Source organism: Bacillus rossius, chromosome 8 (genome assembly GCF_032445375.1).
Source record: "Bacillus rossius redtenbacheri isolate Brsri chromosome 8, Brsri_v3, whole genome shotgun sequence".
In the NCBI taxonomy this organism is placed as follows: Eukaryota; Metazoa; Arthropoda; class Insecta; order Phasmatodea; family Bacillidae; genus Bacillus; species Bacillus rossius.
Window position 1 is genome coordinate 48,821,069 of NC_086336.1, and position 18,997 is coordinate 48,840,065.

Sequence of the window (18,997 nt, forward strand, 5' to 3'; positions counted from 1 at the left end):
ATGCACACAAATACCGCGTTATTATTGCACTGAAGCTACTCACTCACAGACCACTGCAAACCCAATGTAAGTACCACAATTTCTAGAGAACAGCGAGGGAAAATTTTTAAATTTGTAATACAACAGACTTAACTACAAAATTACAAATACAAACATAACTTCTTGAAATCACCACAACATAAAAATACTGTATTAAATAAACACTCGACACTGAAGTACTTTCAATAATGATGAATACAAATACAACACAGAAAATAAAAAAATGAAAACACACTCACACAGTGTTTAGCATCGCATACTGTTTGTTTAATTTTATTATTTTTATCACCACACTTGCTTAAACTTTCAATGCACTGACCTTTAATATTAATCTCTGAAAAGAAAAAAGTCTAATTCAATCTAACAATTAAAATTTAGTTGACTTAGAGTATGTACCTATTGTTGGCTGTGTTAGGGTGAACTTTGACCTAAAGCAGTAGATTTTTTTAAATTAATAATTTTGCAGATTTAATGAATTATTTTTGGGACCTATAAAAACCATTGCAAGCCCACACCATGTAACAGCCAACACCAATGTAAAACAGTGCTGGGACTGTTAGGCCTATTTAGACAACATTTTTATCTACTATTTATGCAGAAGTCATATCTGGTATTGCTGCTGCTTACAAAGAGTAAATCCATTTTTCATCATCGGTTAAAAAAAAAAGCCAACAACAAATTTAAGAGGAGCATAAAAAGTTGTCTAAAAGTAAAAAAAAAAAAAAAAAAAAAAAAAAAAAAGCACTAGTCCAAAAAATTAAGGGCTAGTATCTGCTCTACTTTTTGAATAACAATGTACCTATACTGAATGGTTTTTCTTTATAAGAAAAAAAAATTGCATGCAAAAAACCTATAACACAACTCATTTTAAAATTTACAAAATAACATTAACCAACTTCCTAAAATAGTCACGGTTCTAAATCAACAACATAAGGATTTTTAAAGAGTTACCAACATTCTAAAAGCTCAAATTTTAAGTAACAAGTTTTTTTAATGCAATTTTTTTTATAAGTTTAGTGTATATAAATGAATTTTGTGTCCTCTACATTGTTTTTAACAGTAAGGATGGTCTCTGAAAAGAAAATATTTGGTAGAAAAATAAAACAGTATAAACAAAAGATAACTTAAATCTTTAAGCTTGATTGTTTATTCAAGTTTTTCCTCCACTGCGGAGCTTACCACTCCTTTTCAAATATAAGCTGAATTACTGAATTCAACAACAACCATCTTAACTTACAGATAGTGATTCGGATTTCTCAGTTGGGTTTTTAAATTTTTAAGATCATAATACATATTTGTCAGGGTCTCAACATTGGGTTTTATAACACTATCCTTCATGCTACAGAAGGTCTTGTTCACCCGCTGAGCCTCTCCGCAGCAATGGCTAGAGATCCAATCCAGCCCCTTGGCTGATCAACATCAATCCAGTGAAACAGGTATTTGCGAACCTGGTGTGGCCCCAAAACTGATTTTGAGAGGAAAAAGAAGAAAACCCCTGACTGGGAACATCAAAGTGGCCACCTGCCATTGACTGTGATACTGTGATGTAAGCGAACTAAGAGTGGAACCCGCTTCCCAACAAACTTCATCGGGCCAATCTTACAACTTTAACTAATCTGTGGTTAATTCCCCACTTTTAAACCCTACTCGGCTTAATTTCCCCCTTCCCACTTGTGAATCCTTCCAAAACATGTCAAAAGTAACTTACCCTACCTAAGAGACTGATGACATGTAACTGCGAAGTTTTTATTATCACACACAGAAAACCATTTCGGCCAATACAATTTACCCCTCATTTAACTACAGGCGCACACACAATAGATTGATAGATTATCTTGATATAATGGATTATAATGTTTATCAGTAAAGTTAATATTGTGTAATTCAAACTGAAATTGCCTGGGCCGCCAGTTATAAAACAGATATTTAAACACTGTTCAATATTTCCAAGTGGTGTCTGTCTACAAATAGACTTTAAAACCAATTACAGTGAAAAGTCTTTAAAGTATTTAAAGTTAAGAAAGTTAAGAAAATTCTATAATCTGGTACCAAATTAACCGCTTGGTTCAGATTTATTTCGGGTTGATTCCTGCTGTTTACCTTCACCCACGGCTCACACCCTCTGTACAATAAATAAAAAGGCTGTTTTAAGGACCCCTTTACCATTATACTGAGGTAGAAAAACATTTGCAATATGTATCAGAAAATTCTTACAGATAAGCCTATATTGTCCAGAATTATCTCTGGAACACATATCTAACCCAAGCATAGTGTCTGTCTGAACTTTACAGCCTAACATTTAATTTGATCACTAATTACATAAAGTAAAATACACCTTTTTTATAAGGTGAGATGCTAATTAGGAAAACAAATTCCAAAACATCTTTTATACATAAAATTGAATTATGTGGCCCGAAATTCATAAAATGTTCTGTGCATGCTTTGTTTGCAGCAAAATAGGAAATCAACATTAAAATACCAGTGTTTATCCATTATTTGCACACTATTAATGTTACAAATAATGGTCCAAAATCATGTAAGCAGCTGATAGGCAAACATGCCATAAAATGATAGGGAAGAGGCTTGAAATCCCATAGGGTCAAACACATACTGCACAAAGACTGCTCACAAGATAAGTAGAAACAATATTAAAACTGTCGCACAAGACAATAATCACCCTTATGCTTTGAACTTCCAGACCTCCAACAAACAATGCAACTCCAAAACAAGTTCTAAAAACACGGAATCACTAAGGGTGACAATGGCCTGCACATCACAAGCTTCTTCGCCTTCACACACCAACCTAGCACGCAGTCTTTGCGTTAACGGGACTTTGCCGAACTACTTTACAATAGTTAACATCTAATTTTTCGAACAGCATGGGAAAATTTACAAAGTCTTGCATGCCTTTTTACACCCATGATATTACAATAAGTTAATTTCTGTTGAAAATATTTGTAGCAGAACAACTAATGCAAGGGATGTACGGAGTTTAAATTTTAGATAAAGCCCTTAAATGAACGTAATTACGAAAAAAAATGAAAAATCAACATGGAGTGTAAGACAAAATCTCATTTCATAAACTTGCTACCGATATTATGGTACCAACACCAAGAAATGGTCAAGTTGAAAAATGTAAGGGAAGCTTCCCCGATGTCGCGAACGCAACACCGCTGCCAGTGCCGGCGGAGGCCGATACGGCAAGGAACAGCGCGGAGGCCCCACCGCTCCCGGAGTCCCGTCTTTACCTGGGAGCTGAACCTCTGGGAGCAGTCGTCGAAGATGCACCGCAGCACCTTGTTGCCGCCGTGGCTCAGCACGTGTCTCTCCAGCCACGTGTTGGAGCACGACATGCGGCCGTACACCTTGCAGCCCACCCACAGGCATACGTACGTCTCGCTCGGCACCTGCGCGTTCACGTGCTTCGTCTGCAAGGAACAAGGGCGGGACGCTGTGGCGCTGTGGGCTGGCCGTGCAGAACAGCCTACAAGGGGGCCAGTTACACGCAGCTATCTTGCTTGGCGATGGGACATCAGCCAGAACAAATATCGTTTTTTGGATTCCCCCCCCCCCCCCCGCCGCAATTTTTAAAGTTTTGGAGGTAAAGGTTCATTAAATAAAAAAAATATATATTACACTGAAAACATTATTTACTTTTGTTTTTTCCTGACCAATCATGCCATTTTCAGAATAATTCCATTAAAATTTATTTTGTAAACTGCTAACCATACTTTCGTACACACTGCCACAATCATTGCATTTTTAAAATTTTGTGGGTCTAGCAACAACAACCTGCAACACGTGAACATTCCTAGGAACTTTGACATGGTTTTAATGTAATACAAAACTTTTGTCAATTCTTTCCTTTTTTCCAATACAGTGGGAAAATATTGAAGTCCCATCATAACTGTGTTGTATAGTGCATACACAGGCTCACTTTCCAGCTTAATATCTATATCTAAGCTTAACAAAAAAAAAAAATATATATATATATATATATATTGGAAGCTCCCTTTAATGTTCACTAATAAGAAGGGGATATGGAATAAATATGGGTTTAGTTTATTATTAAAAGATTTATGTATTATTGCCTTGCATAGTGTCACATCACTTAAGTAATACAAATGGTTCTATGCATGATAGAAAAAGCACACTAATGTAAACTCATGTCTACTGTTGTTTAAGATTAATAACAAGGATATTGGTTTACAAAATTGTTTTTCTTAAAATGTAAAAGCATTTCTCAAAAAATTTCAACTGTTGGTTCCCTACTTTCATAACCCCTCTTTGTACCTTTTTAGTATACACCATCACCAATTATTTGCACAATAACAATAGTACAATGAAAATTGTACGTAAAACTCACCATTACCTGTATGCACTAAATAATTATCTTCCATAAAGTTATACAGAATTGTGTTTATTAACTGATATGCTTCCTATGTGAAAGACATTATGTACAGAAGGGGTTCCCAACGTTTTAGCAAAGTCTTACCTCTTGACATTTTTAGGAGCGTTGATTTACCACTAGGCAATAGGCCTACTTAACCTTTTAGTTGTAGATATTAATATATAAGCTATAGTTATTTTTTTTTAAATTTAGGAAAAAATAAAATGTCTATTGCAAAATGAAAGTTTTATTTATAACACAAACTCTGAAGACAAACAATTGTAGACATTAATTAAAATTTAACAATATTTAAAAAAAAATATACTATTATTTCAAATTGAGTCCAAAAATTAAGACAGCTATTTTTAGTGGGAAACTTGTTGCTGTTTGTCCATTATCAAATTATTAAGGTCAATGGAACTCTGCTTGACAGCATTTGATCGCGTACCACCTGCAACGTTGCCATGTACCACTAGTGGTACGCACACCACCGGTTGGGAAAACCATATGTACAGGAATAATTTAACGGTTTCTAGCGAAAATAATAAAATGATTTTCCATACAAAAAAAAGACCTATACAGCAATCAGATAGTTTAGTAGTAAACAAAAACTGTATAAGAATACACTACACAATCTATTAAAAATTTTCAGTTTTTAAAGATTTTGTACACTTCCAAAACAATTCCAATAATTTATATAGTTAACAAGTTTGCTGAGAAAACCAGAATAAAAAAGTTAAAACACTAAGCACATTATTTGAACCAGAAAAAAAATTCTTACATGTAATTTATCTATTTGGTTTGCTAATTGCATCAACTTTTGTATTTGTAATATTTAAGTCTACTTCAGAAGTGTAAGTTGTAAGTGTGTGTTGTAAAAATAATAAGCTTTTGTGGATAAGGTATTCATGTCAAAACTTGAACTTTTTTTTTTAAAGAAAATGAACACTAGCAATTTGTCAAGCAAGTGAATGGCTTCACGTACAAAGTATATTATAAGTTCCAAAGAGCTTTCGAATTATATCTGTGCCATGTGAATTGGCCTTCATATCCCAAATACGGGGGTTTATAACATATGTTCTGGAGATTTCTGTTGCATGACCACAATAATGTTTGTACCTATCAAGCAGGGCCATTCGAAGATGGGAGGGAGGGGAGGAGAAATAAACCCCAGGACCTGGGCACAAGGTATGGCCGGGTGAGTTTAGAATTTTTTTTAATGTGTGTATTTGTGTGTGCGTGTGTGATAACTCTGATAGCATGTCACAATTTACAAGTATTGGAAACCTTATAAGTTATTTGATATGCACACATCATGTTTAGAGATATGGCCATGGTAACTTTTAGTCTTTAGAATTTTTTTTTTAAATTGAGGGGGTTAGAAAAGTTGTGCATTAAATAATGGGGAAGGGGCCTGACAAAATAATTTGCCTCAAGAGTCCTTAGTTTTTCTCGATGGCCCTGCTATAAAGCTGATGACAATAGACAGCTAAAAGTTACAAATCAATTAAAATTTGACTGTGTTTGGCAACTTCAGTGGCAAGTAGAACTTTGTTAATTTTAGTTTAGAATTAAAAATGTGAGCAGCAATTTATACCCCTGATAATGTTCCAGAACTCATGATTAAAATACTACAAGGATATTGAATGAGTCAGGGCTACAAACAGTAACACATGATTCTATGGGTGAATATAGATTGTAAATGCTCGTCAACAACTGGCAGTGTCTCACGGGTTTTAAGAAAAATTCCTTGGAAATCAGGCGGATTGGTATCAATGATAGTTGTGCTACATAACACTTAATTGCAACCGAAAATTAGTACTACAATTTTATGCACATAAGTACTTACTTTGTTTCTGATTCCCAGCAGAGTAAAAAAGGAAACATGTTAACATGTTTTCATGAGCCAGTGAGTTTTATCGTGGTAGGTACTCCACATCTTCCCCAAAACTAAGTATTACATCTTTGGGGCAACACTCGAAGTGACTATCATGGGCGGACCTAGGTCTACGTATTCTCCTACCATGAACATATGAGCCAGTGAGTTTTCTCATGGTACTCCATATCTTCCCCAAAACTAAATATGACATCTTTGGGGCAACACTCGAAGTTACTATCATGGGCGGACCTAGGTCTACGTATTCTCCTACCATGAACATATGAGCCAGTGAGTTTTCTCGTGGTACTCCACATCTTCCCCAAAACTAAATATTACATCTTTGGGGCAACCTTCAAAGTGACCATCATGGGCGGACCTAGGTCTACGTATTCTCCTACCATGAACATATGAGCCAGTGAGTTTTCTCGTGGTACTCCACATCCTCCTCAAAACTAAGTATTTCATCTTTGGGGCAACACTCGAAGTGACTATCATGGGCGAAAGTGTTACGCAGACAGCGTACAGCCGAGGTGTAAGCTGACCTGCAGGTGCTCCAGTAGTCCGGTGCTGGAGTCGAAGCAGGCGCTGCACTCTGACCACTTGCAGGCCGCTCCCTCGAGCTGGTCCTGCTGGGAGCCGTGTCCCGACGAGGAGCTCACGGTTCTGTCCGCCGCGGGGAACCGGATGGTGCGCGGGGCAGACAGTATGGGGGAAGTGAGCGATGTGGCGGGACTCGATTCCGCCACGTCCGGAGGCAAGCATGCTGCAGCTTCCGATTCGCACACGCCGCTGGTGCTGCTGCTGCGCTCCGACGGTGAAGGTGAGGAACTAACTACGAGTGGTTCTTTCTCCGACGCCACCTTTGCTTTAGGGGATGCGTCGGAGACATCCTGAGACCCGTTCTTCCCTACGTCTACGATGGGCACAAGTGGTTTTAGTAAACTACTGCAAATTTTACTACAGACAACAGAGTTTGAAAGACTTTCTGGTTTGGCGAGCTTCGCGACAGAGTTGTTGTGCTTGGGGACAGGGGCTAACAAGACGGTGAGCTTTGCGGAAGAGGGTGAAGCGAGCAGTAAATCCAGCTTCTCAGAGGCACGAGACTGAGAAGGCGAAACATTAATCCCGTTTCTATTTAAGTCGACGTTCTTTGGTGCTGGGAGCAACTTGGAGAACACCTTCCTCGTGTGAGGCAGGGTCGGCAAGCTGCCGTTCTTCGGCTCCGCTATCTTCTGAAAAATTTTAGCGGTGCGAGGACTCATGTCGAATCTGTCCCAAGGGCGTGCTTCTGCTGCCTGGTGCGAGGCCTTTTTTGTTCCCGTTTTATCTTCTGCTGCTGCTGCGTGTGGCGTGGAAGCACTAGGAAAAAAGTCGCTCACTTCGTTCCCCCGCATCTTGGTCTCTCTTGCACAATTTTTGCCTAAAGGCTGAACACTTGGGCACCTGAACTCCGACGTCGAAACGTTTTTCCTAACACCACTTGCATTTTTGTCCTGTGTCCTGTCACCAGCGTTACTCGCACCCGTAGCAATTGTTTTAACACACGTGGTATTGTTGCTGTTGTTGATGCTGCCACACTTGGTTTTCTTGTGGGCGGTAGGAATGTTGCGCCGCGAATAGGACACGCACTGCTCCGGGAACTTGCGCGCAACTGCTGGGCCGGCGTTGCTGCAGCTGCTGCTGTTCTTGTTCCTGGGCAGCAGCTGCTTGCCGCTCTTCTGTTCAACTCGGAGTCTCTTGGAGTTCGGCACTGAGGTGACATCTTCTGGAGTTCTTTTGGAACTGGGCACGGCGGTGACATCTTTCGCGATGGCAGTCTTTTGGTTGACGATGGCAGTTTGGTGCTTGAGCGACTTTGGGGGGACGTTCGCGATGATGTTGGCAGTGACGGGCGTGAGCGGTGTGGATGGGGCCACCAGGGGCGGCGGCGGCAAAGGCGGGCCCTCGTCTGTCTCCAGCTCCTTGCCGCTCCATGGCCAGTGGTCCCCGCCTTCTTGCGACGAAGGCACGTTCGGCGCCATGCTCTTAGCGCTGCATCTCTTGGTCAGCTTCCACGGGGACGTCCGCGCGTCCGAGTCGTTCTCCTCGCATATAGGAACCTCGGAAGACCACTGGTGAGTCCTCTTTTTGGAAGACTGGGGGGAACCATCAGCGGGCTGCCATTGGGTCGGACACGACGGGTCCCACACCGGCGGCGTCAGGTACGAGAGCTTGCCCGGGGAGGGGACTCCGGACGAGTCGTCACTGCATTCTGACGAGTGGTTGGAGGTGGTGCTGAAGGGTGAGCGGGGCTCTGTGATGTCACTGGTGCCGCTGCTCGATAGCGCCGAGCTGTCGCTGCAGCTCAGCGTTGCCACACCACTGGAACAAAACAACAAAACATATTATTATCTACCATGAGTCGATTGGACATCCATAGCTTCTAACTCCAATGCATTAGGACAGTGCATTTTTTTTATTTTACCCAAGTCTCCAAATAGGCACATCAAAATAACTAATCTTTGACTGCCAGCTAGCATAAAAAAAAAATACAGGAAGTGTCCCCCTTAAAAATTATTTTATCTGTAATGAATGGCCACGACAATCCTGAATTTGCAGGTTTCTGTATTTAGTATTTGATAAGGAAATTTTAACCCTGTGAATTACTACCGAATGCCATTGTTAAGTACGAAAACAGCCTGAAGACAAAAGAAAATTGAAGTTTGAAATTGCCAGAGTGTATTTTCAAATACCCTCTCTAATGTACTCAAAAAAATATATCAAAATAAAGTTAATTTAAAGTAAACATTTATTTAAAAAAAGCATCAAAATACAATAAAATACAATTCTCGTTTTAATGGAATTTTTGAATTTTAGAAACAGTGATTAAAATGGCCACAGAAAAATGTTTTAATATTTCATAATGAACAAATTTCAATGCATATAGAAATACAAAACAATGGACCGTCTCTGGGATGTCGAAGTAAACAAAATAATATTTGTTCCACAAACATACAACCCAATTTTGATTCGTTAGAATAAATCTGGGGCCCATAAATATTTCCTACCCGTTCTCCTCAGATTATTTAAACACGGCAGGATTAGCTGGACCCACTAGATTAGTTGGAATGCACATATTTTGTTCACAGCTCTGACGTAGAACAAACTGAATGTCAAGTCACAGTTGTACTACGCATTTCATCTGCGGTAATCTGAAAATATGCCAAATGAAACACCAAATCCAAGATATAGTAGTAGAGGAAACATTTTTTTTTTCATTTTGCTTGGGAAGGATAAGAACATCGCTATGACCAGGTTAATTTTTAATCTGGCTCGCGCTACACGCTATATTGACAGGGGGGAAAAACACCCCCCCCCCCCCCACATTCAATCAATGCATGTGTAAATGCACAAAGCCGGCAAGTAATACTTTTCATTGATTTCAGATCGTTACGCTCTGCACTTTTAAGGTCACAGCAATTGTCGGCGGGGTTCTTTGAACCTACTTCAAAAAAAAAAAAAGCCAGACTCGTCGAGTAGGCCCGCCTGGCCGGAAGGTGCTGCCGCACGCGTGAGGTGGCCGGGCGGCGAACTACAGCCAGGCTGGCCAATCGTTACAGCCGGCAGGGGAAGAAACAGGCGGGGAGATAACCGAGAAAGGGGGGAAACGAGGTAGAAGAGGGGGTGAAACGAAGAAGCGGAGGGGGGTGAAAAAGGACGAAGCAAGGGGGCAGGGACGAGCCTTGAAATCTATTTGAATGAGGGGAGCCAAGCCGGTAGGGGAAGTACATGTTGATAGAAGACGAAGGGGAAAGTGCGTTGTAGTAGAAGAGAGGGGGGGGAAGGATGAGGAGGAGAGTGCAACCAAACACACGCAAGTGCAGAAGTAGGTCTGTAAGTGAGTGTGTGTACCACTGCCACTCGAATAAGAATATTCTTCCTGCCTTGAATCAAGTGGCCCACTGAAACTAACTACACGACAAGTTCGTCCCTCAAAGGACAGAATGCGCACAAGGAAACATTTCATACAAAACAAAACATTCACGTTCTTTCAATTCCGTTACGGGGATAACAGATGCTAGTATAGAGTTGGGTGGAGATTCTTTCTGCAACTTTGCCAAATCTTCTCAATTTTTTTTCTAAGCATTTCACAAATATCTACATTATAATCACAAAAAAAGAAACGCAATTCAAATATTAATATAATATTAATGTTGTCTAGCTTTGTTTATACGGATTCGCACCTTGTTTACACCAACTGATGCAATAAACCATTATTTGCCCAACTTGGAGCAAGGACTTCAGGTAATGTCTAAATAACAAAAAAAAATTAACAAGCGTGAAAAAATTGAAATTGGTTACTGTATACACAAGTATGTCGTAAATGCACTTCCAATGGTATTGAGTTTCGGGAAGATGTTCACCTGCTGAAATAATTAACACCTCCAGGACTGTCCAATTCAACTAATTTAAACAATGACCTACGTTTGTTTATAAATGGTACTCAAACTGACATGCACGTTTGTTAAAGTAAAATAATTATTGTCTGATTAAATTGATGCAGTATATTTATGTACCTCCTCGTCACGAAGTATCAAACGGTTAAGGTGAGATCTCACAATGTTAATTCCCCCCTCCACCACCCTTGTTAAACTGTTATTTACGGGACATTTCTGTAAATTTAACACTATAACTCTCTTGAATTGGTTTTTCTGTCACAAATATTGTCAACAGATATTTAATGTGTGTCATATAATGGATGTAAAAAGTCGCACGACCTTTTGCAGTAATTATATATCCCTAAATGATTATCTGTTGTAAGTACGTGTGACAGAACAAGAAATTCAAGAGTGGTTGTTAAATGTACAGAAATTACCCGTAAAATAACTGAATGACAAGAAAATGAAAAAAAAAAAAAAAAAAATGAAAAAAAAAATGGCGTGTGAGACACCATATTCAAAGCATCGAAACTATAAATGACACACAAAGTGCGGTGAGATTTTACAACTTTCACATTATAACTGCCAACTAAGCATGATTTTGACAGTGATACTGGCAGATAAGGAAATCTAAGCAGATGCCGCAAAAGCTTTTTTGCTCTAAGGTCGGGTTTTTAAAACACTCAAGAAAACGCAAAAAAAAAAAAAAAAAAAAAAAGTCCAACAAAAGATATAGCAACGTAAGCACTGGCCAACTTTCAAATTCTTGCGTTTCGGCTTTGAATATATATACTGTATAGAAGTCGCCAGCCCAGGTTAAAAATTCTAATACGGTTTTGAGGTAGTTGGTTAATTCACCGCCGCAATCGCCACCATCTCTAGGGCATCGACTTGTGGTGGTCCCTAGCGGACAAGTGTCCAACTCTTCAGACACCCCTTCCCCCTCTTGTTGAACGACGTTGAGCTGCAGTGAATGATGGGTGAGGGGTGCGGGGAATAACAGCGGGCGACAGTGCTGCACTCTAACGTATAAATAACAACTAAGACGATACAGGGCGTTACGGCAGCGCACTGCAGCGATGAAGTTCCCAAGCTGCTCATTATACGCTTCTGAAAAACGTAGAGTAAATCCTATCCACTCGCGACTTCTATACAGTATATATATTCAAAGGTTTCGGCTTGCGTCAGCACCTTTTATAATTCAAGTGAAGTGTCCCAAAAAAAATGTTTTAAAGACGCAGCTGTTATGTGCATAGAATAGAAGGCTACGATGTGCTTTTTTTATTACTTTCATCACGTTTCCACTTTTTGAACTTTAGCACAATGGAAACAATTAACACTTTTTGAATCAAACCAGTGTCAATTTCACATGATCTAAATATAAACTCGGACTGTCAAAAGAATCATTGTTTTTTTTTTAAATTTCATGTTGTAGAGTTGGCGACAGCTTGCGATTTCCGTGTTTTATAAACGACTAGTTGCGTCCTTGCGTTTCTTGCGTCCGGCCCAACGATCGCCAGTAGCAGCGACACCGAGGCGAAACGACGCAAGCGCGAGACACTGGGATTCGCTTTCCAGAGAGGGCCCTGGTTCAAATTCCGACCCAGCCAAGCTGACGTCTATCTCCTCAAATCACTCCAAGCAAATGCTACACTGCGGTCTTACTACATGGTTGTCGTGGATACCCTCATTATGCCTAAGCGAATGGAGATGAGCCTGTTTAACTGATTACTATTACCGATAAATATTAAATAATAGCTTACTAAGCCAACACAGTATACACAGGTCACATTAAAAAATAAGACCATTATATAATTTAATAAAATAATATTTGGCTCTAAAGTTTTGGTAAAAAATTGCAGTACATCTACAACGACTACTATTTAATTGCTATTAACGCCTAGTTAGCAAATTTTATAAAAACAATAAAACCGATAAGAAATGTTTCTCTGAAATGCTGTTCGTTTAAGTTTACTAGCAATGGTTTTTAAAACAAATCTCAGTATTCTTGCGACAGGAATTTATGATGTGTAACATCTTAGCTCTCGGTATATGCGACATTTGGTGGGACTGGTTTCGTGAATGCGACGGAAGTCAAAGAACGGGAATGTGTAACAACCACGGTGCTGCCATCTGTGGCGGATGGCGCCAACGTGTATTTCACAAAGACAAAGGGAAAATGTAAAGTATTAACTGCCTAACGAATTTTCCTTGTCAAAATATCAGGTCCAATTTCGAGGTTCAGTATTATTGTTTTTTTAAGGTTCGGGTGCGAAAAATGCGTGTGATACGCGTCCAGAAATGTAGTCGGAAACATAAATTACGTATATATACCACGCTAGGCATTATTTTAAAGAATTCCACCTTAAATTTCGTGTCATAGTTACGTATTATCAGTAGGGACTGGAAAAATTCGCGGTTTCAATTACCTATAGGATAGACTCTACGATCCTCTATGTACTTATGGAAATTAAACTTGCTGATGTGGCTACTAATCCGTGACACCTATCAACTGGAATGCTTGTGATTCGCTATTTTTTTTTTTGTTGTTCAGTATTCTTCATTGGCTTAGGGTCATTCAGGTAAACTGTGGTCCAATCACTGAAGCAGCATGAAGTCGAACTAGTTTGGATTCTAGCCTATCGCGAAATGAATCCGCGAATTTTTCAGGTCTCTAATTATCAGTGCATTTTCAACAATAGAACACACAAGTTGGCTTGTTGCCGAGGTTAGATGTTACACATCACTGGTGAGTCCAAACATACAAACATTTATACAAAATTATTATTTTTAATACAAACTTTACCGTAGTTAAGTTTATTGAATTGGAAAAAAAAATTGTGAATTATTGAGTTATTTAATAAAAGTTTTGAATCAGAATTTTAAGATTTATATTTAAAAAAACTGATAATTCTACCAGAAATTTATAATAAAAAATAATGTAAAATATTAAATATTCTGATGATATTAACATTTTTTTTTTGTGGTACATGTACAACTTGACGCCTGTTTTGCAACGTTCTTCGACGCACGACATTAACTCGACACGCCAGTGTTGGACCTGTCGCGTGGTATTGTTCCGGAATCACGGGTGTCCGCACGGCTGTGATTGCCTGCGCCGCGACCAATCACAGCCACTTATGTCCGCTGCGACGGGCTTCGAAACCCCCGTCAAACCGGTCACTTTCGTCACAGCCTATTCCACCCTAGAGTGTTACGCGCTCGCGCGCCTGGACGAGTGAAACAAAATCGTCATCGCTTATCGATACTACCCTCATCTTTGCTTAACTTTTATTTCAATTTTTATTTATTTTTAACAACTGTAAGTTTGAAAATACAGAAACACACAAAAGAACAACTCAAATTATAAATGACCAACGCAAAAAAAAAAAAAAAAAAGTTAGCGCGTAACTTCGGTAACGAGCAAATTCACGTGTTCTCATGTTGCAAGTACACTTATAATACGAGTCTCGGACAAGAAATTCAAACGTATAAGGATTAAAAATAATGCCGAGTGTGGTAAATATACGCAATTTGTGTTTTCAACTGCATTTCTGGACGCGAATCACGACTAGTTCCCGCACCAGCCGCTAGAATTCGTCGCCGGAGCAGCTGCGTTAAATTTCAAATCATTCGACTTGCAGAGCGTAAAGGTTAAAAACTGTATGTAACGAAACTGCTCCGATAAAAAGTAAAAGTAACTCATTTCATGTTTCTTGGCTGTCAAAATCGTAACAAATTTGAGAATTTTGAAATGTCAGGTAAAATTAATTAATATTTTCTGAAAGAAATTCAAACCATTTCTGAAGTAGCCAGTGGCATTTCAGTTTTAAACCTAAAAAAGTTTCAGTTCTGCATTAAATTAAATTCTCCTTATTTACAAACCACAAAAAAAAAAAAAATGTAACTTTGGCCGCTAATTATGCAAAAAAAAAGGTTGTGCGATGAATATATTTTTTCATTTCGTGAAAGTTACAACAATTGAAAAAAAAAATCTACAATTTTATCTGTAATTAATGTAAATATAAAATCTTGACCTGAAATAGGAGGTACCCCCTTCCCTTCGGCTTGGTGAACTGTGGTTCTTGCCGTCCGCGACAGATGGCAGCACCGCGGTACTTCGTAACAAGTGACGTGTACCGAGGAGAAGTGACCGCGCGGCAGACAGCCAAGGACGCGATGCTCGCGGTGTCGCGCGGGGTGTTGAGGCTGGTCAGGGACCAACCCGTGGAGCTACTGAGGAGGGAGAGGTAGGGGAAGAGGTGGGGAGGTTTGGCAACACTGGCCGCGAGGAGTCGCCGCGGTCCCGGCTATTAGACAACACTCCCCCCCGATTATGCCCGCCCCACTTTCTACTTCTCAGCGCGGCGCTGGCGCTTGGGCAACCTTCAGTGCTGCCAACCCTTCCCACGGCCCGGCCCTGCATTTCCCACGGCCCCTCGCATTCCTGCAGCGCCCTCGGCGTCACCACGTACTGTCGCTACAGTTGACAGGCATCTGCTGAGTGGGCGTCGTTGACAACGGATCGTTACCCCAACGCCGAACGTACGATAACGCCGAATACCATAACGCCGAATGCCAAATTGACCGCAACGCCGACAGCTAGAAAACTGCTGTGTATCACAACGCCGAAAAATGTTGCTGAGGGGAGGGAGGTCCACAGGAGCAAAATTAAAAACAACTGAATGAATGTGTGCGTTTCTTAAATGTATCTTAACGCCGAAATACCACCACCTAACCTAACCTAGGCTAGCCTAACCTAGGCTAACCTAACCTTTGTGGCAGTCCTGCAATGACATTTTTTGGCGTTAATTTATTTTGGCGTTGTGGTAATTCGGCGTTGTGGTACACAGCAGTTTTCTAGCTGTCGGCGTTGTAGTCAATTTGGCATTCGGCGTTATTGTACGTTCGGCGTTGTGATATTTCGGCGTTATTGTACGTTCGGCGTTGTGGTATTTCGGCGTTGTGGTGCGTCCCCGTTGACAATAATGCCTGACATATTTACGGTTTCACCAGGGGAATCCAACAGAAATAAAAACCTCAACAACCAACAAGTATTCGTATACGAAGGATTCGATATTCGAGGAAAATCACCCGAAGAAAAATATTAAAGGAAATAAAGTAAATAAAAAAAATAAACTCGGATAACCTCTGTAGTTTACCAGATCAATTTTTTTTTTCATTCCTAACCTGTTAAAATTTTCTAAGATATTGTATTTCAACATGTAATTATATAATAAAAATTACAATATTATAAGGAAGCTTATTTCACGAACCAAGCATTTAAAGTTATCTTTAAAAGATTTGTGCAATGGGAGCGCATGACTTGATGTAAGTTTTTGGACATACGCCATTGCTAAGAACTTTTTCTGTTGAAGAAAAACTAATAAATAAAATAAATAAAAATACACAAGAAAGACAAAAAACACACAAAATTAAGCAAACAATTGCTGTTGTCAACAAGAATATAAACACCACAAAATATTTCGAAACAGAAATATGGTCAACAAACAAAGAAAAAACAAAGAAAAAAGTACTAAGTGAACAAAAAAACACACAAATGATGACAACACAAAAATATTGAAACCAAAATAATTCAGCACAACAGTTGAAACGAGACAAAAACACGACAAAACGAAAAGACAAAAAAATACAATTGTTTCTGTTTTGGTAAAACTATTGTATTTTTTTGTCTTTACGTTTTGTCGTGTTTTTGTCTCGTTTCAACTGTTGTGCTGAATTATTTTGGTTTCAATATTTTTGTGTTGTCATCATTTGTGTGTTTTTTTGTTCACTTAGTACTTTTTTCTTTGTTTTTTCTTTGTTTGTTGACCATATTTCTGTTTCGAAATATTTTGTGGTGTTTATATTCTTGTTGACAACAGCAATTGTTTGCTTAATTTTGTGTGTTTTTTGTCTTTCTTGTGTATTTTTATTTATTTTATTTATTAGTTTTTCTTCAACAGAAAAAGTTCTTAGCAATGGCGTATGTCCAAAAACTTACATCAAGTCAAGCATTTAAAGAGTTAAATTTTCCAAAACCATAGTTAAAAATTTTCATTTCTTGTACATCAATTTATTTTATACACATGAGACCTACATTCGGATTCGAAGGGTATATTCGAAGTACTGTTTGGGATTCGATTTCGAGATCCGGATTAGAGAAAATTGAGATTTAAACAATCTCCAATAAATACTTAAAATACTGTTAAAACAGATGTCACTTATTCAGACTGAGAAATATTCAACGAAATTAGAGCTGTTTTACTATCTACGATTTGCAGAAATTTATACTATTTTGCGATTCGTGCGGATTTTTATGTGTAGTGCATTACACTGTCAGTTCCTGGAAGTTATATCTGGCCATAACGTCGCAAACAATTTTACTTTATCCTAGCCAGGCAAGCATATATTGCAAATACACACACGAGGAAAAAGGAAGTAGTTAGTATATTTAACATCTTCCCGATACAGTTAATACACGAAAAAAATGGCTTTGAACTTGCGCGTAGATTCTAAGGGTGGGAAGGAGGGGGGGGGGGGAGGTCAGTGGTGTCCAGGCCTCTTCTGAAATTAAATTCCTCTCACTGAGAAGGAAATCATAAATGTGAGACAGAGATGATAAACGTAACATTAACGCCAAAACCCACAATTTAAGGAAATTTCTTTGACTATCGTTATAAAGTTTTCCGTTTATTGCATGCAAACAGGCCTAGACCGCATAGTGAGATTGAGACGCACGAAGCCATTGGGACACAGATTGCAGCTCCTCACGAATCCAACAGGTTTACAGTCACAACCCTCGGCTGTAAAAATGACTTTTCATTTGCTGCAACTTCAAATACGCATGAAGCTATTGCAGGAGGGCTGCTTCGTTGTTGCTGCACTGCTGGGCATATGTGATTATTCCGAGAAAAAAAACACGTCTTAAATAATAATCTTACTAACCACGGCACAAAGTAACCCTATAGCGTTTAAATAAATAAGTCTCTACCGGATAACGTTCACGAAATAAGTCTGCATTATACAGAAAGCCGTTGTTAGTCCAAAACAACAACAACAACAACCAATTCCACTTGCACACAAATGAGAGCAGCGCACAAAGGAAACTTTTCAATACGACTTCTCGTTGAAACGTGAACACTGCTACAGCAGTCTGATAAAGAGAAACAAATTTTGAATTTAAATTGAATCGTCAAGTCACTGACCGATGTCCTTACAATGTTATCTGTAACCTCTTACAATGTTTATCTGTAACCCTGATGGGTCATCACGAAATTTAATTGTGCTAGTTTTATGTATGAGTTGGACCCCTTGCTATTATGAATACAGGATTTTTTTTTTTACGATTATATTTTTCTAATGCTATGCAGGGTGCTTTGAAACTATGTAAGACTGCTGCAAGAACGCCAGTAACATGACTGTTCACGTAACATTCATAGAGTGGCTCATTTGTGACCACGCTGGTAATTAAAATAGTTTTAGTCTTATAAAAACAGTCGGCTAAAATGCAACCTACACGAAGCCTTATGCACAAACTTGACATGACATATACGCATTACACAGTTTTCTTTCGTTACTAGGTAAGCAGAATTTGTAAATGCCACGGAGAAAATTCTGTAACGGGGCAACAGCTGAAGCCAATTAATATTGGGAGAAAAAATAAAAAGGATAGAACAAAATTAAAGGCATGGTTTTACATCGCACTGTTATGAAACGAAAAAAAAGAAGAAAAAAGCTTCGGTATACGATGGCGGGACTTCAAAGAATTTAGTAATAACCTCCAAACGCTTTAGATATTACAGCCCGTGACGAAACTGCACTTTAAATAACGGCCGTCTCTCGTAAAATATAAAGGAGGAAAAAATAAGAAGACAATCTAGTGGCTTTGCGCTTTATTCACGAGCTGTCGATACGGGAAGTAAACGTTTATTTTTTTTTTATATCAGCATTAGTTTCCCCTTCACTTCACTTCAGGATCGTCGCATGGCACTTCCTTACACTTTTTTTTTACTGAGTCGAGAGAGCGTGGTTGAGAGACGAACTCAACAACGATAAAATGTGCAAAGAAAAAAATTTATTAAATGTAAGAAAAGTTTCATTAACATGGGTCCAGAAGAAAAACACACCAAAAATAAATTCCGGTCATTAAAAAGTCTTTCATAATTTTTTTTTACTGATTAAAAACATCGTATCTTTCCATTAAGCAAATACGAACAATTCTTCAATCTCGTGCTATATCAGTAGCGAAAAACCATGGAAACTATGCAC

At 38.9% G+C, this 18,997-nt stretch overlaps 1 protein-coding gene across 2 annotated transcripts in view; it reads right to left on the minus strand.

Annotated features, from left to right (window-relative positions):
• LOC134534886 (zinc finger protein jing) overlaps positions 1 to 18,997 on the minus strand; it is a 334,798-nt gene that overhangs the window by 18,130 nt on the left and 297,671 nt on the right. For both annotated transcript variants that reach the window (XM_063373553.1, XM_063373554.1), the window contains exons 2-3: positions 6,851 to 8,669; positions 3,288 to 3,467 (exon numbers count right to left, since the gene is read on the minus strand). In XM_063373553.1, the coding sequence (XP_063229623.1) occupies positions 3,288 to 3,467; positions 6,851 to 8,669 (1,999 nt within the window). The remainder of the gene's footprint in view (positions 1 to 3,287; positions 3,468 to 6,850; positions 8,670 to 18,997) is intronic.